At 36.0% G+C, this 24,833-nt stretch overlaps 2 protein-coding genes, 1 non-coding gene and 1 pseudogene across 3 annotated transcripts; 2 read left to right on the top strand and 2 right to left on the bottom strand.

Annotated features, from left to right (window-relative positions):
• The first annotated feature begins 1,313 nt into the window (after positions 1-1,313).
• LOC25484951 (elongation factor 1-alpha) lies at positions 1,314-4,547 on the top strand. Its single transcript, XM_013614044.3, has 3 exons — positions 1,314-1,411; positions 2,733-3,224; positions 3,353-4,547. Exons 2-3 carry the CDS (start codon positions 2,763-2,765, stop codon positions 4,235-4,237), a joined length of 1,347 nt encoding a protein of 448 aa, XP_013469498.1. The 5' UTR covers positions 1,314-1,411; positions 2,733-2,762; the 3' UTR covers positions 4,238-4,547.
• On the top strand, positions 2,475-2,546 carry TRNAK-UUU (transfer RNA lysine (anticodon UUU)). The gene has a single exon. It is a non-coding gene; the product is annotated as a tRNA-Lys (tRNA).
• Positions 4,548-9,725: 5,178 nt separating the features above from the next.
• LOC25485830 (elongation factor 1-alpha-like) lies at positions 9,726-10,895 on the bottom strand (annotated as a pseudogene).
• Positions 10,896-19,228: 8,333 nt separating this feature from the next.
• LOC25485829 (elongation factor 1-alpha) lies at positions 19,229-22,049 on the bottom strand. The gene is made up of 3 exons (XM_013614042.3): positions 21,929-22,049; positions 20,550-21,044; positions 19,229-20,421 (listed from the first exon to the last, which is right to left on the bottom strand). The coding sequence occupies exons 2-3, from the start codon at positions 21,009-21,011 to the stop codon at positions 19,537-19,539; spliced, it is 1,347 nt and encodes a 448-aa protein (XP_013469496.1). The 5' UTR covers positions 21,012-21,044; positions 21,929-22,049; the 3' UTR covers positions 19,229-19,536.
• Positions 22,050-24,833: the final 2,784 nt, after the last annotated feature.

The raw sequence follows: 24,833 nt of genomic DNA, 5'->3' as shown, positions 1-24,833 counted from the left end.
GATCCTAAAAAAAGCAATTTTCATAGTACTTTTAAAAATTGAATGCATGATTTTTAAAACAAAGTTTCTACTTACAAATTCCATAACATTTGTGGTTTGGAAATTTTACCTCGTTCTTCTTCATGCAAAGTCCAGAAATCGCATTCAAGCTAAAATAATTTTCTGCTGACCGATTTCAACCTTAGGCAAATGACCTTGAGAATGTTTTTTGGTCCAATTATTTTAATGGTCTTTTTTTTTTCAACAAGAGATGGTGTTTTATTAGTTGATTTTTTTGTGGTAAACTTCTTGGAAATCACTCGGTGCATTTTGAGAAATGGAAGTTACATATACTAATATTTAAGCCTGAATATCTAAAAAGTGCACATCTTGTAATTTGTTGGTACAACAATGAGATAAAAGTGCACATCTTGTTTGTTTGTACCCAGCCCTTGAGATTTGATTTCATGTTTTATATAAGTTGAATATAAAGTAAAACTACAGCAAGTAAAGAGTTTATAACAATTCTTAAATTATGTGTGTGATTGCCACGTGGTAAAAGTTGCACAACCAGCAACTGCCACATAGGCTAAATCTTCAATATTAGTTTTTCAAATACCGACTACATAAACAATAAAATGAATATTTCACAATATTATAAGATTTAAATGAATACATTTTACAACATTAAAAAAACATCTTAAAATCAAATCATTTTTGTATGAAATAAAAGTGGTATTTTTAATCCATAAGTCCTAGCTCAACTGGCAAAATGCCGAAATTGTTAGGCCGGATGCCATGATCGGGGTTCGAACCCCGGTACCTCCACTTGTGTGTGTGAGTTTATAATGGCTTTGTCATTTCGTCTATCTACAAAAAAAAATGTTATTTTTAAAGGATTATATTTGTATGCAAAATAAGTGTAAAGTTATTTTACACATGTATGCAATGACGTGGCAACACATCGTTGAATATATATATATATATATATATATATATATATATATATATATATATATATATATTTACATTGACAATATACCGAAGAAATTCCTTTAAAAAAAATATACCGAAGAAATTAAACTCATTTTTAAATGCCGAATACATATTTAAAACAAATATTTTAGTTTTTTTTTTTACAGAACCAAATATTTTAGTTTTTTTTTTAAAATACATTAAGGGACTTATTTAGGTGAATTAAGTCGGTTAACCTTAAACCCTAAAATTCGACCGCCGAACTAAAAAAACGCCACATCCTATTATTTAGCTTGGAGCCCAAGCAACGGAAAACAAAGGGCAATTCCGTCAAAATGCCAAAAAACTACGCGCTATATAAAACCTGGAACCCTGTTCATTCTTTCACTGCAACCACTCTCCATTCTCACATTCTCATCCTTGCGGCTAGGGTTTTAGCGCTGCTTTCCTCTTCTAGGTAATTCTCTTATTTCGATTCCAACGATGTATTTGTATAATCTTTTTCACGGATTCATAGGTTTTTCGCAACTTAGTTTAGCGTATGTACGTGATTGCATGGATGATGGGATCATTACAAATTGTTTTTTTTTGTTTTCTTTTTTATTTGGTATTCGATTATGATAAACATGCTGATATTTATGTGCTTGATTAATTGTTGTTATGAATTCATATACGGTTATAATCGTTTATGGTTTTGATCGGTAGTTTTAATTTTTTGTTTTGGAGGTGTTGATTTTTGGGATCGATATTTTTGAGTTTTATGTTGATCCATGTAGTTCAAACATAATTGACATACACGAATGTATGTGATAACAATAACGATATTGATTATATTTTTGAATTATGTACATTTCCAATCTATTTTGTGTTGTTGACATGGTAACGAAATTTCGTTGTTTCTCGTATTTTAATGTTGATCACTGGTTTATTTTATCTGTTTTATCTGCTGAAAAATCTGATTGCATGCCTGATAATCAATTAGATTATAATACGCACATACACTTATTTGGGAATCAACTCAAATCGAGTAGAGTAACTCTGTGGAGCCCCTTTTTTTCTTTGAAGCATGCTTATGTTAATTTATTGTTTTATTACTTGTTGAATTATTGACTTGGATTGTGTATTACAAACATCATCGGAATGTGTGTGTGTAACTATGATATTTTTCAATTGTTTAAATTTGTTTGCTTTTTGGATTCTGCAGAAACATCTTATTTCATGCCCACTATATATTCTGTTATTGACATGGTGACAGAACGTTGTTCTTGTATTTCATTTATCTATTTTATTGTTGATTACTTAGGTTTGTTTAACCTGTTTTATCTGCTGAAATATCTGATTGCATGTCTGACTAATAGAAATAAGATTAGAATACACACAAGTTCCTTGTTCAGGAACTGACTCAATGTAGCCCTTTTAACCCAGTGGTGGAGCCCCCTTTTTCCTTATCATGCTGATGTTAATTATTGTCATATTGTTGATTATGTATTTCATTTTTGGTCTGAGTTCATAGACAATTTGCCCTTATAGCTCAGTGGTAGAGCATCAGTCTTTTCAACTGAAGGTCCGTAGTTCGATCCTACGTGAGGGTAATTCATTTCATTTTGTTGCCAAGTCCACTTAGTGGGATAAGACTTGCTGTCATTGTCTTTGGGTTCATACTTATGTATTGTTTTCTTTGTTGAATTGTTAGATCTTTTTTGATAGTGTGTTGTTGATAGCAGTATTCCTTTATTATTTTCTTTTAGGTCATACTTATGTATTGTTTTCTTTGGCAGATCTTTGTGTTTTTCAGCTTTTAAGGACTAATGGGTAAGGAAAAGGTTCACATCAACATTGTGGTCATTGGCCATGTTGACTCTGGGAAATCAACCACAACTGGTCACTTGATCTACAAGCTTGGAGGTATTGACAAGCGTGTCATAGAGAGGTTTGAGAAAGAAGCTGCTGAGATGAACAAGCGTTCATTCAAGTATGCCTGGGTCCTTGACAAGCTCAAGGCTGAACGTGAAAGAGGTATCACCATTGACATTGCTCTCTGGAAGTTTGAGACAACCAAGTACTACTGCACTGTCATCGATGCCCCCGGACACAGGGATTTCATTAAGAACATGATCACCGGAACATCCCAAGCTGATTGTGCCGTTCTCATCATTGATTCCACTACTGGTGGTTTTGAAGCCGGTATTTCTAAGGATGGTCAGACCCGTGAACATGCTCTCCTTGCTTTCACTCTTGGTGTGAAGCAAATGATCTGCTGTTGCAACAAGGTATTTAATATTTTCAGCCCCTTGAGGTTGTATATTTTATTATTTTTATAATTCATTTATTTAAGTACTAATTGACATCTATCTTGAATTCATTTATTTAAGTACTAATTTCTATCTATCTTGAACAGATGGATGCTACTACACCCAAGTACTCCAAGGGTAGATATGATGAAATTGTGAAGGAAGTTTCATCCTATTTGAAGAAGGTTGGCTATAACCCAGACAAAATTCCATTTGTTCCCATCTCTGGTTTTGAGGGAGATAACATGATCGAGCGCTCTACAAACCTTGACTGGTACAAGGGTCCAACCCTTCTTGAGGCACTTGACCAAATCAACGAGCCTAAGAGGCCTTCAGACAAGCCCCTCCGACTACCACTTCAAGATGTCTACAAGATTGGAGGAATTGGAACTGTGCCTGTGGGGCGTGTCGAGACTGGTGTCATAAAACCTGGAATGGTTATCACTTTTGCCCCTACTGGACTGACAACTGAAGTCAAGTCTGTGGAGATGCATCATGAAGCTCTCACAGAGGCCCTTCCTGGTGACAATGTGGGATTTAATGTCAAGAATGTTGCTGTTAAGGATCTCAAGCGTGGGTATGTTGCCTCAAACTCCAAGGATGACCCAGCCAAGGAAGCTGCTAACTTTACATCTCAAGTGATCATCATGAATCACCCTGGCCAGATTGGAAATGGCTATGCCCCTGTTCTTGACTGCCACACCTCCCACATTGCTGTCAAGTTTGCTGAGCTTGTTACTAAGATTGATAGGCGTTCTGGTAAGGAGATTGAGAAGGAGCCCAAATTCTTGAAGAATGGCGATGCTGGTATTATTAAGATGATTCCCACCAAGCCCATGGTGGTTGAGACTTTCTCTGAATATCCTCCACTCGGTCGTTTTGCTGTTAGAGACATGCGTCAAACTGTGGCTGTTGGCGTCATCAAAGCTGTGGAGAAGAAGGATCCCAGTGGAGGACTTAAGCAGACCAAGTCAGCATTGAAGAAGAAGTGAACTGAGCAGGATGGTCTATCTACTTGGGAAGCATATCATAGTTATTACAATAAATGGTCTTGGGTCCTTAGTATTTCTATTTCTCGTCTAGTTTACTTGTTTTTCATATTAAGTGTCAAGTCTGCACCTTCATCTCTTAGCTTTTGTTCTCAGAACTGGGTTCTAGATCGACGGTGGCAGCGCTCTATCTGTTTTGTTTTTATGCTTTAATTGTTGTGTCTAGTCTGAAACTTGGATTTTGTAAGCAAGCAGTAAGTTCCAGAACTTGCTGACTCTGTTTCTAAATATTAACTCTTTATTTTTGTGTTTATTCCTTGGTGTGATGTTTAAGCTTTTGCTGGGGCATGTCTCTATGTTTTAGGCAATATCGTTGCCAAGAATGTCAGGATCATTTTTGAATGTCAATTGCACAATGTCCTGATCGTTCACCCTATTGTATATCAAACCAAACTCATGCAACAAGAAACAAGCGAACCTGCTATCTAAACTTTGTGGCCATCCGCAAAACTTTGGTTCAATTCAAACAATTACATTTTAGTAAATTATAATCATAATCATATGATTCCTCAAAAAAAAAAAATTCATAATCATATGTATAATAATAGGATCAAGGATTATTTTGGAAGAGAAATTATTTTCGAAGCTCCCAACTGATGGACCACTACATTTATTTGTCTCTTGGTAAACTCAATAAGCTTGGGACAATGAACAAATAAATAGGAAATTCAAAACTTAGAGTCAAGTGTTCTAGTTATATAAAATTGTTTCTCCCTCTACATGTCCCTTTTTCTCTCACTTCTCTTCTCTCAGTAACTTTTTTTAGAGGATTTCTTATCAGTAATGAAATTTATTATTTTCATTTTATACTCTATATCAAATCTTCTTCAATATTTATTTTTATTACAAGTTAAGTTTGATCTCTCATCTTATATATCCTGACACTGGTGCTTTGGAATTTCCAACTCATTAATGAGATTTTTTACCATTTGAAGCAATACATCCAATTACCCTTATCATCCTATGGACATGCTGGTGGCATCACTTGGGGACCAAATAAAAGGGGGAGTTCACTGTAAAATCTGTCTATCGCTGCATAAAAAAGTGCAAAATTGAAGATTTCCATAAACATCAATGGATAAGACTTATTATAGAATACTGCTGCACAAGGTTTTTTCCCTTGAAGTCATGTTTATTGTCCCGTGGATGTTCTATTCCTGCCTCTTGTCCCCGTTGCCTTGGAAGTGATGGAGATATTGACATTGCTTTCATGTTGTGTCCCTTTGCTAAGTTAGTTTGGTTCTCTTCTCCTCTTGGAATCAACTTTGATAATGTAGAAGATGATTTTTGCACTTGGCTGGAGAAAATTATTATGCAGGATTAGCCGGAGGTTAGTGAGCTCATTGTATCCCTATGTGAAAAAATCTTAGGGAATGGCAGCAGAGTACAAATGCAACACTCTCAGACTGTAATCGTATAAATTAAATGTTGATGCAGTAGATCCACTACAAGGTAAATAGGGGAATTCGAGCTGTGATTGGTGATGAAAAGAGCACTATATGCAGGTGCGAGTGCGACTTCATTTAATGAGGTCGTACTAGATTCAGACTCGGCACGAGGTATGGCTATCCACCTTGGCTTAGAATTTATACTGGACCTTGGTTTCTTTAAAGAAGTGATGAAAGCTTTGAAAAAAGCTAAAGATACTTCAACTTACTTTGGTTTGGTTGCATCGTCTCAGAGTGTAAAATGTTGTCAAAAAAAAAATTCATAATATCATTAAGTCTCATGTTAAAAAGAGAGGGCAATAAAGTAGCTCATACTAATGCAAATTCGCTCTCTGTCATCATGATTCAATATAGATTGAAGGAACTCCTCAACGTATTGATGATTTTTTAGCTGCCGACTGCAGTGATAATTAAAGAAATTAGCTTTTCGTCAAAAAAACAGAGAGTCTATTTTAGAATAAACAGCAAGTTTAGGTGAAGTTTACCAGATAACATGTATATCAATCATTTAGTTATTTACTAATGATTGTGATTACAAGTACCCGTGTCGTTCCCACTATAAGACTTTGCTCCCAGCCATGTCAACGATGGATGCGGTGGCAGAGCTAGAGTGTCACAATTGAAGGACCTGGCAAATGCTTTATGTAACCAATTATTTTCATAAATTAACAGTGTTAAATAAAACAAGAGTCGCACCTTCGTTAAAACAACAGTGTAAAATAAGTAATGTAGAAAGTTTAGGAGACCATGGCACCAGGTTAATGGATAGCCACTCTATCATGAAGAAACTTTTGTTGCTCGCTGTCACTCATAAACAAGTCTTAAAACTATGACTAATTTTTTTCTCGAACTTTTGCACTTTCTTCAATTGGGTTTCTCTAGCAAGAGGCAACATAGTCATTTCTCAAGCATTGTAAAATACCTCAACTATTTATATTGGAGCAGAATATTCTAATTTGAAGCAGAAAACTGAGCAAAGGTATTAAGGCAGTGATTTTGGTTTTGCAGTGGGGAATAAGGAATCTCGTTAGTAACACTCGCAAACTGTAGCAGCGGCAAAAAACTAAAAACAAGATACATTTATACCAACACAGACCCAATCAACTTATTTTGTTTTTCACTCAGCAGCATGTCTATATTTTGTTGCTATAGCTCATAAAATAGTTGGTATGTGTTAGTATAGATGTTAAGTTACATGGCTTGAAGCTACTTTTTTTTAATTCATATGAATTTTTCTGACTAATAAAACACAATCAATCAACAGACATGATATACTACAGACTAAACAAATTCTTGAACTAAAAATATTCACTTCATCCCTGACAAACGAAATCGAAACATTCCAAGCAGCAAAAACAAAATAAAAATCAGAGAACAAGTATAACAAATAATCCATTCTAAGCGCAATGTGATCACCACATAAACACCACACGTACGTTTATGTGCTATGATGGTGAGAAATAATCATGCGGATAAATGCCCCAGCAACATAAAATTAGCACTTAAAAAACAAAAATAAAGTCGATATTACTAAATCAAATCAGCAGTCTAGCTGCTTACAAAATAGAAATAGTTCTAACTGAACACATATTAAAGCATAAGCATGAAAAAGAAAAAGCCTTGCCACAGTCGATATAGAACCCAATCCTGGGAACAAGGGCTGCGAGACGACGGTGCAGACTTGACACTTAATCTGAAAAACAAGTTAACTAAACCAGATATGGTAGTATTACGAAGACCAAACCATTTACTGTAATCAAGACGATAGATCATCCTGCACGGTTCCCTTATTCTTCAATGCTGAGTTAGTCTGCTAAAGTCCTCCACTGGTGTAACGCCCACTTTCGTTTAATAGTTATTTAATCGAGTTTAAGTGATTATATTATATTTATATAATATATGTATGATTTTGATATGTTTTGATAAATTGTGGTGATTTTGGTGATTTGATTGATGACGTGTTAGGTTATGAGTTTTGGAGGAATTGATAAGATTATAGAATTTATTTTATTGTTAAATAAGATAAAGATTTGAAAAATATTTAGTTGAGGGCTGTTTTGATATTTTAGATAGTTTTGGGGGAGAAAGTGAGATAAGATAAGTTATTAGAAAGAGGTTTAAATAGGAGAAGACCTAATATTTTAGAAACTCATTGTACGTGAAAACTTTTGGAAAAGGGAGAAAAAGCCAAGTCTAGAGGAACCAAGGTAGAGTGCTGCGATTTCTTCATAACCAGGTAAGGGTGAGACTAGTAATTCAATAGCATTGATTGTTGTAATTCTGATGATTAATTGACAAAGTTAGGATTGATTTAGAAAAGTTTTGGAATTAGGTTAAAACCCTAAAAATTGATGATCAAACGGTAAAACTTGTTTAGATTGATGTAAGAACCGTCCTATAACCTTAGAATATGTTTAGGATGAATTCTGGAATCAAAATTAGGCTTTGAACCATGTTGTGTGATGGATTTTTGAGAAAAACCCTAGTCTGCCCGTGCTTCTGTTCATCGCTCGCCACGGCGAGTGATGATCCTCGCCTCGCGAGTGGTGAACTTCATCGCTCGCCACGCGAGCCCCTTTCCTTCGCCTCGCGAGTTGTTTGGTGCAACTCGCCATGGCGAGCAACCTTCCTCGCCTCGCGAGCTTAGGCAGAGTGCATGTCATATTTCGTGTTTCGACCTTTTTAGTTGAATCTTGTATGCCTTTGAGTACCTGAACTTACCTAGTATTGATTAGGAATGAATGTAGGATCAGAGGGAACCTAGAACAAGCTTAGTTTGTGAGTTGAGTGGTGCTCGCCATGGCGAGTAAGTACTCTCGCCTCGCGAGTACAACCAGGATGAACTTGATTATGTGTTTGTGCGATCTGTGTCGCACTTTTTAGTCCAGAGTGAACCCCTAATTGGTAATGAAACCTTATGATAACGTTTAATGCAGTCTGTAAAGCTATTGAGTTAAGTTGATATTATTTGAGCATGATTAAGGTATTATGCAATATGTAAGATATAATTGAAATGATTATGATTCTAGTAAATTGTTGTTGATATATTGATATCTCCTTGCTGTTATGCGACTTGACTATGCTGCTGCTGTTATTTAACTGAGTATGCAATGTTTATATATGAATATAAGGAAAATGATGACGTTTTGCATCAAGTTATTGAATGCACATGATTACGATGATTATGATGTTTTGTTCATATGTGTCCATGCATAGCATATCATTGAGCTTAGTCCTCACCACGAAAATTAGGAGCTTTGTCCTCCGCACGTTTTATAGGAGCTTTGTCCTCCGCACGATTAAAGTATATTAATACTTATGATGACGATTGGTACCACATGCATATAAGGAGTCTAGGAGCATTGTCACATTGTCATGATTAAGATGCCTTGTTGATAATGAATGGATATGTGATTATGTGATAAGTGTTATTTGATTATGTTATGTTGTTTATAATGATTGGATATGTGATTACGTGATAACTGTTTAGCATTTATGCAAAGTTAATAATGGAATGATTGATGTTAATTTATGATTCACAATTACACTGATTAATGTTATTTTATTATGAAATCTCACCCCTTCTGCTTGAAAATGTTGCCCTTCGTATGGGTAACTTGCAGGTGATCGTGCTTAGTGTGCAGTTGCTTCGTGAGTTGGCCTTGCCTTCACTGTGTCGTCTAGGTCGCTCTGATACGTAACGGGATGGGGTTTAATGCTATAACATGCTTCATTCTTTTACGTGAACTGCTTATGTTTTGATAAACTCTTTTGAGATACTTATTGGGCCTGCGTGCCGAAAACGTTTATGATTTATGTTTATGATTTTCCGCTGCTATGTTAAAGATATTTGTGAAGGTTAAATCATTATTTAACTGTTTTGGATTACGTTTCTATGTGATATCCCGTTTATGGTTTTTACTCTGATAATTGTTTAAGAAATTTGTATATTGGGAAAACGGGGTGTTACAACTGGGATCCTTCTACTCCACAGCCGTGATGACACCAACAGCCACAGTTTGACGCTTGTCCCTGATAGTAAAACGGCCAAGTGGAGGATATTCAGAGAAAGTCTCAACCACCATGGGCTTGGTGGGAATCATCTTAATAATACCAGCATCACCATTCATCAGGAATTTGGGCTTCGTCTCAATCACCATACCAGAACGCCTATCAATCTTGGTAACAAGCTCATCAAACTTGACAAGAATGTGGAAGGTGTGGCAGTGAAGAACAGGTGCATAGCCATTTTCAATCTTGCCAGGGTGATTCATGACGACGACTTGAGATGTAAAGTTAGCGGCCTCCTTGGCTGGGTCATCCATGGAGTTAGAGGCAACATAGCCACTCTTGAGATCCTTAACATCAACGTTCTCAACATTAAATCTCACACAGTCGCCGGGAAGGTATTCCATCAGAGGTTTTTCTTTGAACAAGACGTCCACCATAGGTTTATCGCGCATCTCCACAGACGTGACTTTAGCTGTCAGTCCAGTAGGGGCAAAAGTCACCACCATTCCAGGTTTCAAGACACCAGTCTCAACACGTGCCACAGGTACAGTTCCAATTCCTCTAAACTTGTAGACATTGTAGTCGGAGGTGCTTGTCTGAAGGCCTCTTAGGCTCGTTGATTTGGTCAAGGGCCCCAAGAAGGGTTGGACCCTTGTACCAGTTAAGGTTTGTAGAGCGCTCGATCATGTTATCTCCCTCAAAACCAGAGATGGGAACAAATGGAATGTTTTCTGGGTTATAGCCAACCTTCTTCAAATAGGATGAAACTTCCTCCACAATCTAACTTCAAAAGTACCAATACGGGAGTCAAGGATAAGAAGAGCACAATCAGCTTGGGACGTCCCAGTGATCATGTTCTTAATGAAATTCTTGTGTCCCGGGACATCAATGACAACGCAGCAGTTCTTTGTTGTCTCAAACTTCCAGAGAGAAATCTCAATGGTATACCTCTTTCACGTTCAGCCCTGAGCTTGTCAAGGATCCAGGCATACTTGACTGAAGTCTTACCCATTTCAGCAGCTTCTATCTCAAACTTCTCAATGACACTCTTGTCAACACCTCCAAGTTTGTAGATCAGTTGACTTCCGAGAGTCGACATCGCCAATGACAACAATGTTAATCTGAGCCTTTTCCTTACCCATTTGTCCTTGAAAGCACAAAAATATCTGCCAATTCAACAAAGAAAACAATACATAAGTATGAATCCAAAGACAAAAATAAAAGTAAGTAATTAAGACGAAATACTACTACTAAAAAAAAATACATTGACAAGAGAGGATGCCGGATATTTTTTTACTGTTCAAAATAATTTGCCTTGTCTATCAAGTTTCATGTTTCTTCCTTTAATGCCTATCTGTGTACTAAGCAGTTGATTCAAAGGAATTAAATAGCAGGAAATTTAAAAGCTAGCTACGTAGTTTGAAAAAGCACCACGAAATTTAAAAATACAGCGCTACATATTAATGCCTGTCTGAATGTGACATGCAAGTCTTCTTCAAGGCAAAAGGCCACGTCTCTCATTCAGAAAGGCAACATAAAAAAAAGGCCATTTCTTCATCCACGTAGACTCATTTTTTTCTATAACAACACACCCTAAATCATATTTGTTTCAACAAAAACAGAACATATGCAAAACAACACACTCTAATTTTAAAGTGTTGGTTCAGTTCATACGGAGCTTTACTCTGACTTCACAATTTGACCCCTGCTAAAATTGGTCGGTTCTTGGGTCTGATACCAAGTTGAAAAAATAATAATACATAGCTATATGTTTTAATTAATTGTACTTGTAAGAATAATATAGCATACTCAAATGATGAACTAAAAGTGTGAAATTGAAATGTAGGTGCTAAAATTTATAAATTAGCTTTGAGTAGGTATTTGTGAAAAATTGATCATGCATAGAGTGTAACGGCCATTTAATTAGGGTAAAAAAAAAAAAACATGGTCAAAGTGGTCTGACAGGTCAAGGGACCCAAAAAAACACATTTAAATGAGTTGGTCTTGTAGACCAAGCTACTGTCCACACTCTAAGTTGATTCAGAATATTTAATCCAAACAAATTCAAGAAATGTTCGAATTATTTAATCTAAACTAGTTTAAGACTATGCTAAAACCCATACTTTGTAGGTTTGGGGACATTTTAGATTTTATGATCAAATCTGCGAAGTACAATATTTTTCTGTGGTTCACATGCAAACTTCTATAAATTTGTGTGTTTGACATTTGTAGTAAACCACACCAATAATCATGACCACTTTACTTATTGATCTGAACACCAAGTTAACCGCAATTTACTACAACGGAAAAAACCCAATATGTTCAGGGTTCAGATTGATGGTTTGATGTTACACTATCTGGATTGAAAGATCAACTAGACCAAATTAATTGTCGACTCAACCACAGAGACACAAAGAGGGTGGGCGGTGTTATGTATCGACGTCCATCAATCGACTCAGCTAGAAGCATCCAGTTCACCCATATGAAGCTCATGAACAACACGACGTGAGAACCATGTTCTCGATATTTAGTCAGTATAGTTCGAAATGACCAATCGAGTTGGACGCTTCCTTGGTTGGATCTTTCGAAGATCCGACTGACTCAACTAGAAGCGCCTAGTTCACCCATATGAAGCTCATTAACGACGACGACGTGAGAACCATGTTCTTGATATTTAGTCAGTATAATTTGAAATGACAAATCGATTTGGATGCTTCCTTGGTCGAATCCTTCAAAGATATTCAAAAAAGTTTGATTCGGTCCAAGAACTACGAAGAAATTAAGGCTTTAATAGATAAATATATAAGTCTAACCAATCATGATCTTTTGTGTGTGTTTAACTTTGTTTCACACTGTTAGTATTGTGTTTATTAATATTGTTTCTCTCACTTCTTTTTTCTCATAAGTTTAGCAATTTATTATTTCCATCTTGTGTACCAAATCTTCTTCAACATTTTTTGTTATTATTCTCCTTATTACTTAATTTATCCGATCTTTCTCACTCAACCTCAAAACTAATTTGATGTGAGTTAATTTTTCCATCAATTTAGGTCTTGAATTGTCTATATCCCTACCATCTTGAAAATCAAAATGGCGGATTACTCGAAGTTTAATATGGTTTCAGTTATTTCCATTAGTAAAACGCGATATATTTTTCAAAAGTAAATCAGTCTTTCTCCTAGCTTTACATGGCAGGGCATTCACAATGCTCGTATTAGGTCTTTTTAGTTATGTTTAACATATTCTTATAAAACCAGCCTGTAAAACAAGAGTGTCATTCTTTATAAACTCTAATTAAACTTTTCGTTTATTCAACATGAGACTTGAGTTTTTCTGGGATGATAAAAAAGGATATCTCTAGACTGTAGGATCGTGCTTACGGCCTAACATTCATACTTTAGAGGACAATTGATTACCATTGCAGAATACCTACAAAGTTGGTCTCCTCGTAACCAACCGTTTGAAGTTAGTTTGGTCTCTCATCTTATATCTCATGATACTGGTGCTTGGAATTTCCAACTTTTTTTACCATTTGAAGCAATACAAATATGGACATGCTGGTGGCATCACTTGGGGACCAAATAAAAGAGAGAGTTCACGGTAAAATCTGTCTATCACTGCATAAAAAAGTGCAAATTGAAGATAAAGCTCCTCAAGAAGAAATGGAGAAGAGTAGTAGTGAAGTGTGGAAATACATATGAAAATTAAAGTTCATCCCCAAACATATTCATTTTGCTAGGAGGCTGCTGCACAAGGTTTTGCATTTGAAGTCATGTTTGTTGTCTTGGAGATGATGGAGATATTGACCACGCTTTTATGTTGGGTCGACCCTTTCCTAAGTTAGTTTGGTTTTGTATTTGAAGTAATGATTTTTGCAAGACTGCACATTAATGGATGAAAAGGGGTGTGCAAATGGTTATCCAAATTGTATCCAAACTAGATTTATGGATACAATTTGGATCAAAAAACTACTTTCACAAAATAAATGGATTTTTTAAAAACCAGTTCGATACAGTTCAGTCCAGTTCAGAACCGGTTCATGCTACCTAAACCAAATTTTGTTATGAACTGGTTTTTTATCGAAGTCAAATAGGTCCAGAAATGCCCTTCTTGCTCATGCTATCCAAAACATCATTGAGAACTTGACATAGACCAACACAATCTGCAAGAGGAAACTATCATTAGGTTTTACGAGATTGAAGATGAATAGCATTTTAAGATTTCCAAGTAAGAAGGCATGAAAGCTGAATTTTATAGGAGAGAAGACATAGTGGTGCACAATGAATGAATTACCATTCAATCATCTTCAAATGCAATAGAAGTAGACGTAGTTGAACAACTAGGGCCCTCTTCTGATTGACAAATGTCTATAGAGGATATAAAAAAAATCATTATGCTCAAGTATAATAAGTAATAATAAAAATAATTCATGTATCAACTTGTTCTATCATACCTTGCTCAAGCAATTCAAGATTCTCAAAATCTTCGGTTGTAATCAAGGATGAAGATGCTCCTTTGAGCCAATCTTGAGTGCATATAAGTGCCTCAATTGTGGTAGGTGTTAAAGAGCTACGGTATGGGTCAAGAACTCTCTCACTTGTGCTAAATGTAGATTCAGACGCCACAGTTGTAATAGGTATAGCCAAAACGTCTCTTGCAATTTTTGCAAGAATTGGATATCGGCCAGAGTTAACTTTCCACCACTCTAGAACATTAATCTCCATATTGCGCTCAAGGCTTTCATTCAAATAAGTATTCAACTCATTATCTGATGTGCCACACCCATCTGAAAGATAAAATTCTGAAGTACCGTAGAGGTCACTATCACCATTAAAAGCTTGCGGCGCTTCTGAATTACCTCGAGGATGCATAACTCTGTCATAATATTCTTCATAGAGAGACTTCAAACAAGACTCTAACATTGCTATCAAAGCATCAGAATCATCCTCATTATAAAACCGCCTTATCATCCAATCAGCCAATCTCACCTTACGTCTAGGGTCGAATACTAAAGCAACCAATAGCATCATGTTAAGGCTCTTGTAATTTCCCCAATATTTATCATATTTCAGTTTCATTCTTTGAGCCATAGAGCGAAGATGAACATCCTCAGAGCTGCACATTTCAACTATCCTTTTCCCAATACCAAGGATCTCAAACATATAAATATTGCTTGTTAAATAAGACGAACCTGATATGCGTACAGTAGCATCATAAAACATTTTCAAGAATGGAAGGATTTCCCTGACACGTTTCCAATCATCTTGAGTCGGCACACCTTTTCCCTTCGTTGTCAATTCATTCACATACTTCTGATCCAGAAAACACAGCTCTTCAAATGTCTTCTCATGTTTAAGTGCAGCTGCTGCCATCAAATATGTTGTGTTCCAGCGAGTCTCAACATCTAAGCAAACTGAACTTTTACCACCAACGCTCTGCTCATCAATGAGCCCTTTGAATTTAGAAAGCCTCAAAGGAGAAGACCTAACGTACCATACAGCTTGACGGATTCTTAAAATAGATTCATCCATATCTTCCAAACCATCTTTTACAATTAAATTCAAGACATGTGCACAACAACGCATGTGAAAATAGTTTCCATTCATGACTAAGCTACCTCGAGACAAAAGCCTTTTCTTGAGACGCCTAACTCCAACATCATTAGAGGAGGCATTGTCTACTGTCAAGCTAAGCACACGGTGTAAGCCCCAATTATTCAAGCACTTATCCATTGTTGCACAAATAGTCTCCCCTGTGTGACTTGAAACTTGACAAAAATTTAAAATTTTCTTATGCAAACGCCAATTATTGTCGATAAAATGAGCCGTCACACACATATAACTCATCTTCTGACAAGAAGAAGTCCACATATCAGTGGTGAGGCAAACCCTCTGACAATGTTCAGCAAGAAAATTTTTCAACTGTAATCTTTCAATGTCCCAGAGTTTCAAGACATCTCGTGCAAGTGTAGTTCGTGATATCAACTTAAATCTAGGTGAGGCAAGACTCATAAACTCATGAAAAGATTCATGTTCTACCTTCCTGAATGGAATTTCCATGTTGATGAACATCTTCACCAATGCTCTTCGAATAGCCTCTTGGTCAAACTTGGGAACTAAGGGAAAGTCCAGATGTTCATCAGCACTCATCAATGACCTCTTGTAACCATCACATCTCTCTGTATGCTTTCCCATTGAAGTAGTTCCACCACCAAACCTAATGATTTGTGGACAGTAGTTGCATTTAGCTTTCTTTTCTATCTGACATTCTACCGTGAAATGATCCCATGACTCCGACCGATTCTTACGCTTCTTAGAATTCGGAGGTTGCATTGCACTATTTGACATTGCGGGTGGAGGTGTAGACACCGTACGCTCTGATGTTGCGGATGTTTGAAGGTTACCATCACTTGTCATCTTGCAATGATTCTATAAACATAAAATAGTGCAAAAAGTGAGAGAATAATTCAAAGTTCTTCCTATAAAATCTAAACTCACAAATATGACATGCAAAAAGTTATCATGATCAGAAGCATATTCCAGCTCAAATTATTCACAGCCCCAAAAGACTAAAACACAGATCAAAACCCTAAACATAAGCATATTAACACATATAGTCATACTCTTTTTCTGATGAAAAATAAACCCCAAAACCCCAAAAATGAATATGGCCCAAGTAAATAATATGGCCCAAAACCCCAAAAATGAAAATCAAATAAAAAAACGCAAATTTAAGCATGAATACAGTGAAGTAGAACCAACCCAAGTAAATATACTAGCAGAAATCGAAAACCCAGAAACAAAATTGGATGAATAAATTGCAGAACAAAATGAACAGTAAAAAGGATGTTGTAGAAAAGATTGTTGATTAGGGTAGAAAAGAGAAGGACGGTGATTACCTCAGATTCTGTGATAATCGCTTTTTCCCCCAATGACAGTCTACATGGCGTTTGGAGATTTTGGAATTGCGTTTTGAAGATTTTGGAATGGAATCGCGTTTTACGGTTTGGAATCGCGTTTGCGTTTTTGGAATGGAATCGCGTTTGCTTTTTACGGTTTGTGAAAATTCAGGTTTGAGATAGTAAATGGGTAACCGACCCGTTTTATTTGGCAACCGACCCGTTTTAATCTGGATTAAAATGAACTGGATCAGGTCAAATGAAAATGGTTTGGGCTTTTCTAATTTGGTTCACCAAATTTTCAGTTTGGGTCAGCTGATCCAGTTTTTATGCACACCCCTAGATGAAACTCGTCCAATTGTTAGCTGGAAATCTCCTCAAAACTATGGCATTAACTAAATGTTGATGCAGCAGGTCCACTACATGATAAGTGAGGAATTGAATTGGAGCTGTGATTCTTGATAAAAACAGCACTCTATATGCAGCTGCGACTTCGTTTAATGAGGTCGTACCAGATTGGCTATATATGCGCCTTGGCTTAGAATTTCATTGGAGTTGGTTTTTTTAATATAGAAGCCGAAGGTGATTCTCTTTATGTGGTGAAATCTTTGAAGGATACTAAAGATACTTCAACTTACTTTGGTTTCATCGTCTCAGAGTCTAAAATTTTGTCAAAATCTTTCCATAAATACCAAGTCTCGTGTTAAAAAGTGAACTCCCCCTTTTATTTGGTCACCAAGTGATGCCACCAGCATGTCCATAGGATGATAAGGGTAATTGGAGAATTTGCATTGCTTCAAATGGTAGTAAAATCTCATCAATGAGTTGGAAATTCCAAGAAGCGATGTTAGGATATATAAGATGAGAGATCAAACTAACTTCAAACGGTTGGTTACGAGGAGACCAAACTTTGAAGGCATTATGAAATGGTAACCAATAGTCCTCCCAACAAGTACGAATGGTAGGCAGTCTAGACTCTAGAGATATCCTTTTTTCTATCATCGGAGAAAAACTCAAGCCTTACGTTGAACAAAGATAAAGTCTGACTAGAGTTTATAAAGACCGATTTTGTAAAAATAAATTTAACTCAATCAAAAAAACCTTATAAGACCATTGTGAATTGTCATGTAAAGCTAGGAGAGTAATCTTCTAAATACTTAACATAGCGAAAAACAACATCGCAAGAAGATCACGAATGCTATATCTTCTCAGTTTTTTTTGTCTTTTACTACAGTATTAGAGTTAAATCAAGTAAATATGTGAACAAATAGAGTATGAGTTAGAATGATCGGATAAATTAAATAATAATGATAATAGTAACAATAACAATAATAATAATAAATATTGAAGAAGATTTGGTATACAGTATAAAATGAAAATAATAAATTGTTAAATTACTGATAAGAAATCCTCTAAAAAAATTACTGAGCGTTTGTTTTTGAAAAACACAAATTATTCCCAGGAATAACATACTCGGGAATGAAAATATGAAAATTTGATTCTTGGGTATTTGTTAAAAAAAATGTTTGGCAAATAATTTGACATTTCTGAAAAAATTGGAAGTTACAATTTTTTTTTTAAATCTATGCATAATATCATGGGAATGCACATTCCCATCTCTTTACATGGGAATGATGGAAGTTATGGGAAGTTACTCCATTCCCAGGAACCTTTATACCAGGAATATTTTTTTCTCAACCTCATAACAAACATGGGTATAATCATTCCCTAGCCATGTATTTCCGATAATGTCATTCTTAACCTTGAAACAAACACGCCTGAGAGAAAAGAGGTGAGACAAAAAGGGACATGTAGAGTGAGAAACAATTTTATATAACTTGAACAAAAAAAGAAGAAGATAAGTTCTACTTTATACATTGAATTAAAAATACTAGAGAAACAACAAATAGTATAGGAAAAAAATTTAGTATGGGAGAACTTTTTTCTAAACAGAGATAAACGGGGAACATTAAAACCAGAAACAATTTGAAAGAATTATGATTAGCTATTTTGTAGATTGGAGAGGAGATTAGACATTATCTTTTACCTTGACTCTAAGTTTGTTGTGGAGAGCTTCATTAAGTTAAATAGTGATTATCAAGTTTTGATCTCATTATTCAGGATTGAATTTCCTATTTATTTGTTCATTGTACTAAGAGACAAAAATGTAGTGGTCCATCAGTTGGGAGCTTCGAAAATAATTTATCTATCCTGGATCCTATTATTTTACATATGATTATGATTATAATTTACTAAAATGTAATAGTTTGATTTGAACCAAGGTCTTGCGGATAAGTTACTGCCTAGGCCACAAAGTTTAAAAGCAGGCTCACTAGTTTCTTGTTCCAATAGTTTGAATTGAACCAAGGTCTTGCGGATATGCTACTGCCTAAGCCACAAACTTTAGATAGCAGGTTCACTAGTTTCTTGTTGCTTGAGTTTAGTTTCATATATAATAAGGTAAACGATCAGGACATTGTGCAATTGACATTCAAAAATGATCCTGACATTCTTGGCAACGATATTGCCTAAAACATAGACATTCCCCAGCACAAGCTTAAACATCACACCAAGAAATAAACAAAAATAAAGAGTTGATATTTAGAAACAGAGTCAGCAAGTCCTGGAACTTACTGATTGCTTACAAAATCCAAGTTTCAGACTAGACACAACAATTAAAGCATAAAAATAAAACAGATAGAGCGCTGCCACCGTCGATCTAGAACCCAGTTCTGAGAACAAAAGCTAAGAGATGAAGGTGCAGACTTGACACTTAATATGAAAAACAAGTAAACTAGACTAGAAATAGAAATACTAAGGACCAAAGACCATTTATTGTAATAACTATGATATGCTTCCCAAGTAGATAGATCATCCTGCTCGGTTCACTTCTTCTTCAATGCTGACTTGGTCTGCTTAAGTCCTCCACTGGGATCCTTCTTCTCCACAGCTTTGATGACGCCAACAGCCACAGTTTGACGCATGTCTCTAACAGCAAAACGGCCGAGTGGAGGATATTCAGAGAAAGTCTCAACCACCATGGGCTTGGTGGGAATCATCTTAATAATACCAGCATCACCATTCTTCAAGAATTTGGGCTCCTTCTCAATCTCCTTACCAGAACGCCTATCAATCTTAGTAACAAGCTCAGCAAACTTGACAGCAATGTGGGAGGTGTGGCAGTCAAGAACAGGGGCATAGCCATTTCCAATCTGGCCAGGGTGATTCATTATGATCACTTGAGATGTAAAGTTAGCAGCCTCCTTGGCTGGGTCATCCTTGGAGTTTGAGGCAACATACCCACGCTTGAGATCCTTAACAGCAACATTCTTGACATTAAATCCCACATTATCACCAGGAAGGGCCTCTGTGAGAGCTTCATGATGCATCTCCACGGACTTGACTTCAGTTGTCAGTCCAGTAGGGGCAAAAGTGACAACCATTCCAGGTTTTATGACACCAGTCTCGACACGCCCCACAGGCACAGTTCCAATTCCTCCAATCTTGTAGACATCTTGAAGTGGTAGTCGGAGGGGCTTGTCTGAAGGCCTCTTAGGCTCGTTGATTTGGTCAAGGGCCTCAAGAAGGGTTGGACCCTTGTACCAGTCAAGGTTTGTAGAGCGCTCGATCATGTTATCTCCCTCAAAACCAGAGATGGGAACAAATGGAATTTTGTCTGGGTTATAGCCAACCTTCTTCAAATAGGATGAAACTTCCTTCACAATTTCATCATATCTACCCTTGGAGTACTTGGGTGTAGTAGCATCCATCTGTTCAAGATAGATGGCAATTAGTACTTAAATAAATGAATTCAAGATAGATGTCAATTAGTACTTAAATAAATGAATTATAAAAATAATAAAATATACAACCGCAAGGGGCTGAAAATATTAAATACCTTGTTGCAACAGCAGATCATTTGCTTCACACCAAGAGTGAAAGCAAGGAGAGCATGTTCACGGGTCTGACCATCCTTAGAAATACCGGCTTCAAAACCACCAGTAGTGGAATCAATGATGAGAACGGCACAATCAGCTTGGGATGTTCCGGTGATCATGTTCTTAATGAAATCCCTGTGTCCGGGGGCATCGATGACAGTGCAGTAGTACTTGGTTGTCTCAAACTTCCAGAGAGCAATGTCAATGGTGATACCTCTTTCACGTTCAGCCTTGAGCTTGTCGAGCACCCAGGCATACTTGAATGAACGCTTGTTCATCTCAGCAGCTTCTTTCTCAAACCTCTCAATGACACGCTTGTCAATACCTCCAAGTTTGTAGATTAAGTGACCAGTGGTGGTTGACTTGCCAGAGTCGACATGGCCAATGACAACGATGTTGATGTGAACCTTTTCCTTACCCATTTGGACTTAAAAGCTTAAAAGCACAAAAAAGATCTGCCATTATTTTCAGCACAGAAAACAATTCATAAGTAAAATAAACTTGAGTACTAAACAGTAAAATTGCAGCAACATTCTGAGAAATCAAAAAGCACATACCATGTCACTATATTTCAGCAGATACAGAGCAGGCACGACATGATCGGAAAACAAACATCAGTTTAAAGTGAATTATGGAGATGCGGGGTATCGAGCCCCGTACCTCTCGCATGCTAAGTGATGCGAGCGCTCTACCATATGAGCTACATCCCCCATTGGATAAAATCTTTATGGCATGTACACAACACAGTTCAAAAATCACATAATTATCATATATGAGTCTATTAGTGTTAATAGTATATGAATCAAATATATGTCTGTTGTTATGTTAATAGTGATGTGAATCAAATAGCAAAACAACAAAAAAACCTAGGGGAATATATGAATCCCAAACATGAATTAATTAAGTAATACCTTCATAAGTCATAACAAATAGAAAACCATATACATAGGTATGAACACAAAGACAAAAAAAATATACAGAATCCAAGCCAAATAATTGAATACCAAACAAACAAGTATGTAATAATAACAACTAAAAAAAACATTACGATAATATAATAATGGCATGGTAATGTTAAAATGCAAGAATGAAGTATATATGAGAACACAGAACCATCAACTATTTTAAAACTAGCGATTCATAAATAAAAAAACGATAGGATTCAGAATTGCGATTAAACATGTGCATGAATCGAAAAACAAAAGCATTATAATGTAATCAATCGCAGATGTAAAGTAAACAACACGAATAACCTATGAATGAATCGATGATGATAAGAATACATTGATCGATCGATTGATAAGAAAAGAAATTGAAGGATTTAGAGTTGGTTTGTTACCTTGAGACGAAGGAGAAAAGGCTGCGCTGCGCTGCTGAAACCCTAGCAAGGAATGAGAATTGTGAGAGTTTGTAGAGAGGAACGAACGGTAGTAGGGTTTATATATAAGGGTTTATAAACTACGTACTCTGTGGATTATTTTCTTAGATGCAGTCCAAAAATATAATAATCTTCCTTCAAAAAAAAAGTATATAATAATCTTCAATATTTTTTTCAAATTTATTTCCTACATAAATTTTATTCAATTTTACTTTATACTTTTATTTTGTTTTATTTTTTTTATAGAATATATTTAGTATGAGATTGTGCCTCCGTCTCCGTCAAAGAAGACTTTAGGACTCTTTTACAAGCTCGTAAAAAATAACTTTTATCAAAGATAGTTGTACGGTTAGTCCTTGTAATGTGAAATAAGGATCAATATAGAATAGCATTTTTGTAGAGACTGAATACAAAAATGTTGAATTTTGTAGGGACTAAAAAACAAAAGTGTTTCTCACTAAATTGATGCTCCTCATATTCAAAGTCGATTAATAAAGTCAATGACCAATAAGGGCTAAAAGCATAGTTTTAAAACTCGAACCGGTGATCGACTCGGTAAGTGTATTGGGTCATTGGGTCAATGGTCGAACCACTGGGTTACTGGTCGTACCGCATGAATGAATCGAATTAAATCGATTGACTCGATCGTGTCACTCGATTTTTATAATGAAAATCTTGTATTCCATTATATGATTATGTTCTCTAAAAAAATATTATTACACTTATAAAAGTAACATAATTTCACAAGATTATTTTTTAAATTTAATCCATTGACTATGATACAATTACCAATCAAATAAAAAAATAATTTTAAGTATAAAACTGATTTTCATAAAAATAAATTACGCTATTTTTATTCTTTACAAAAAAATATGCTATTAATATAACAAATAAAAAGCTCTTGGTATTTCATTGTATATCTTTTGCTACTGTTTGCTGGTTCGATTCCCTGGCCAAAATAGAATTTTTTTTTAAAATATAGGGTAATTGTGTTTTTCACCCCTGTAATATAGGTCATTTTCGGTTTTCGCTCTTATAAAATTTTCGGTTTGATTTGCATCCTTGTAAAACTTTTTTTTCTTCGGAAAACACCCCTTGTAACACCCCGTTTTCCCAATATGAAATTTTCTTAAGACATTTATCAGAGTAAGCATCGTAAACAACGGGATATCACATAAACGTAATCCAAAAACAGTTAAATAATGATTTAACCAAATATCTTAAACATCGCAGTGGAAATTATGTCATAGTCATAAAACGTTTTGGCACGCAGGCCTCATCTTAAATCTTAAAAGAAATTAGTTCATAATCATAAACAGCATAAAAGTCACGTAATAGAATGAAGCATGCATAATCATAAAGCCCCATCCCGTTACGTATCAGAGCGACCTAGACGACACGGTGAAGGCAAGGCCACTCACGACGGAAACAGCACACTAAGCTCGATCACCTGCACGTTACCCACGGTCGAGGTAACATTCAAACAGAAAGGGTGAGATTTCATAACAGAATAACGTTAATCAATGCAATTAAGAATCATAAATTAACATCCTAATCAATCTTGATCATAATCATTTTAAACATAATCGTCATTGTATCCTTAATAAGCATTTATCACGTAATCACATAATCAATCATCATCAGCAAAGCATAATAGACATGACAATGTGACAATGCTCCTAGACTCCGTATATGCATGTGGTACCAATCGTCATCATAAGTATAAATATACTTTAATCGTGCGGAGGACAAAGCTCCTAATAATCGTGCGGAGGACAAAGCTCCTAATAAAACGTGGTGAGGACTAAGCTCAATGATATGCTATGCATGGACTCTTAACAACAAAACATCGTAATCATGTGCATTCAATAACTTGAAGCGAAACGTCATCATTTTCATTATATTCATAAGTAAACATTGCATACTCAGTTAAATAACAGCAGCAGCATAGTCAAGTCACATATCAGCAGGGAGATATCAATATATCAACAGCAATTCAATAGAATCATAATCGTTTCATTATATCTCACATATTGCATAATACATTAATCATGCTAAATTAATATCAACATATCTTAATAGCTTTACAGATTGCATTAAACGTTATCATAAGGTTTCATTACCAATTAGGGGTTCACTCCTGATCAAAAGGTGCGACACAGATCGCACAACCACTCAAACAGCTACATTCTGGACTTGCTCGCGAGGCGAGAGTTCTCACTCGCCATGGCGAGTACCACTCAAATTCCCAACTAATGTTGTTTTGGGTTCAATCCTATCCTAAAATCATTCCTAATCATCTCTAGGTATGTTTAGGCACTTAAAGGCACTCAAGGTCCAACTAAAAAGTCGAAACTACAAAATATGACATGCACTCTGCCTAAGCTCGCGAGGCGAGGAAAGGTTGCTCGCCATGGCGAGTTGCACCAAACAACTCGCGAGGCGAAGGGAAAAGGCTCGCGTGGCGAGCGATGAACTTCATCACTCGCGAGGCGAGGATCATAGCTCGCCGTGGCGAGCGATGAACGTTGCTACGGCCAGGCTTCCTAAAAACACAAAAATCCGTCGATTCACATGGTTCTAAGCTTGGTTTTGATTCCAGAATTCATCCTAAACATATTCTAAGGTTAAAGGACGGTTCTTGCAACAATCTAAACAAGTTTTACCATTTATTCTCAAATTTTAGGGTTTTGACCTAATTTCAAAACTTCTCTAAATCAATCCTAACTTTGTCAACTAATCATCAGAATTACAGAGATTAATGTTACTGAGTTATTAGTCCCACCCTTACCTGGTTATGAAGAAATCGCAGCCCTCTTTGGTCTCTTGCTCCTCTCTAAGCTTTTTCTCCCTTTTCCAAAAGTTT

Source organism: Medicago truncatula, chromosome 1 (genome assembly GCF_003473485.1).
Source record: "Medicago truncatula cultivar Jemalong A17 chromosome 1, MtrunA17r5.0-ANR, whole genome shotgun sequence".
NCBI classification, from domain to species: domain Eukaryota; kingdom Viridiplantae; phylum Streptophyta; class Magnoliopsida; order Fabales; family Fabaceae; genus Medicago; species Medicago truncatula.
This window is presented reverse-complemented; position numbering and strand designations above follow the sequence as displayed.

Excerpts from the sequence above, each read along its gene's own strand:
- LOC25484951 (XM_013614044.3), top strand. The coding sequence starts at position 2,763 with ATGGGTAAGGAAAAGGTTCACATCAACATTGTGGTCATTGGCCATGTT. Across the intron at positions 3,225-3,352 it reads TGATCTGCTGTTGCAACAAG|ATGGATGCTACTACACCCAA; the intron begins GTATTTAATATT and ends TATCTTGAACAG.
- LOC25485829 (XM_013614042.3), bottom strand. The coding sequence starts at position 21,011 with ATGGGTAAGGAAAAGGTTCACATCAACATCGTTGTCATTGGCCATGTC. Across the intron at positions 20,422-20,549 it reads TGATCTGCTGTTGCAACAAG|ATGGATGCTACTACACCCAA; the intron begins GTATTTAATATT and ends TATCTTGAACAG.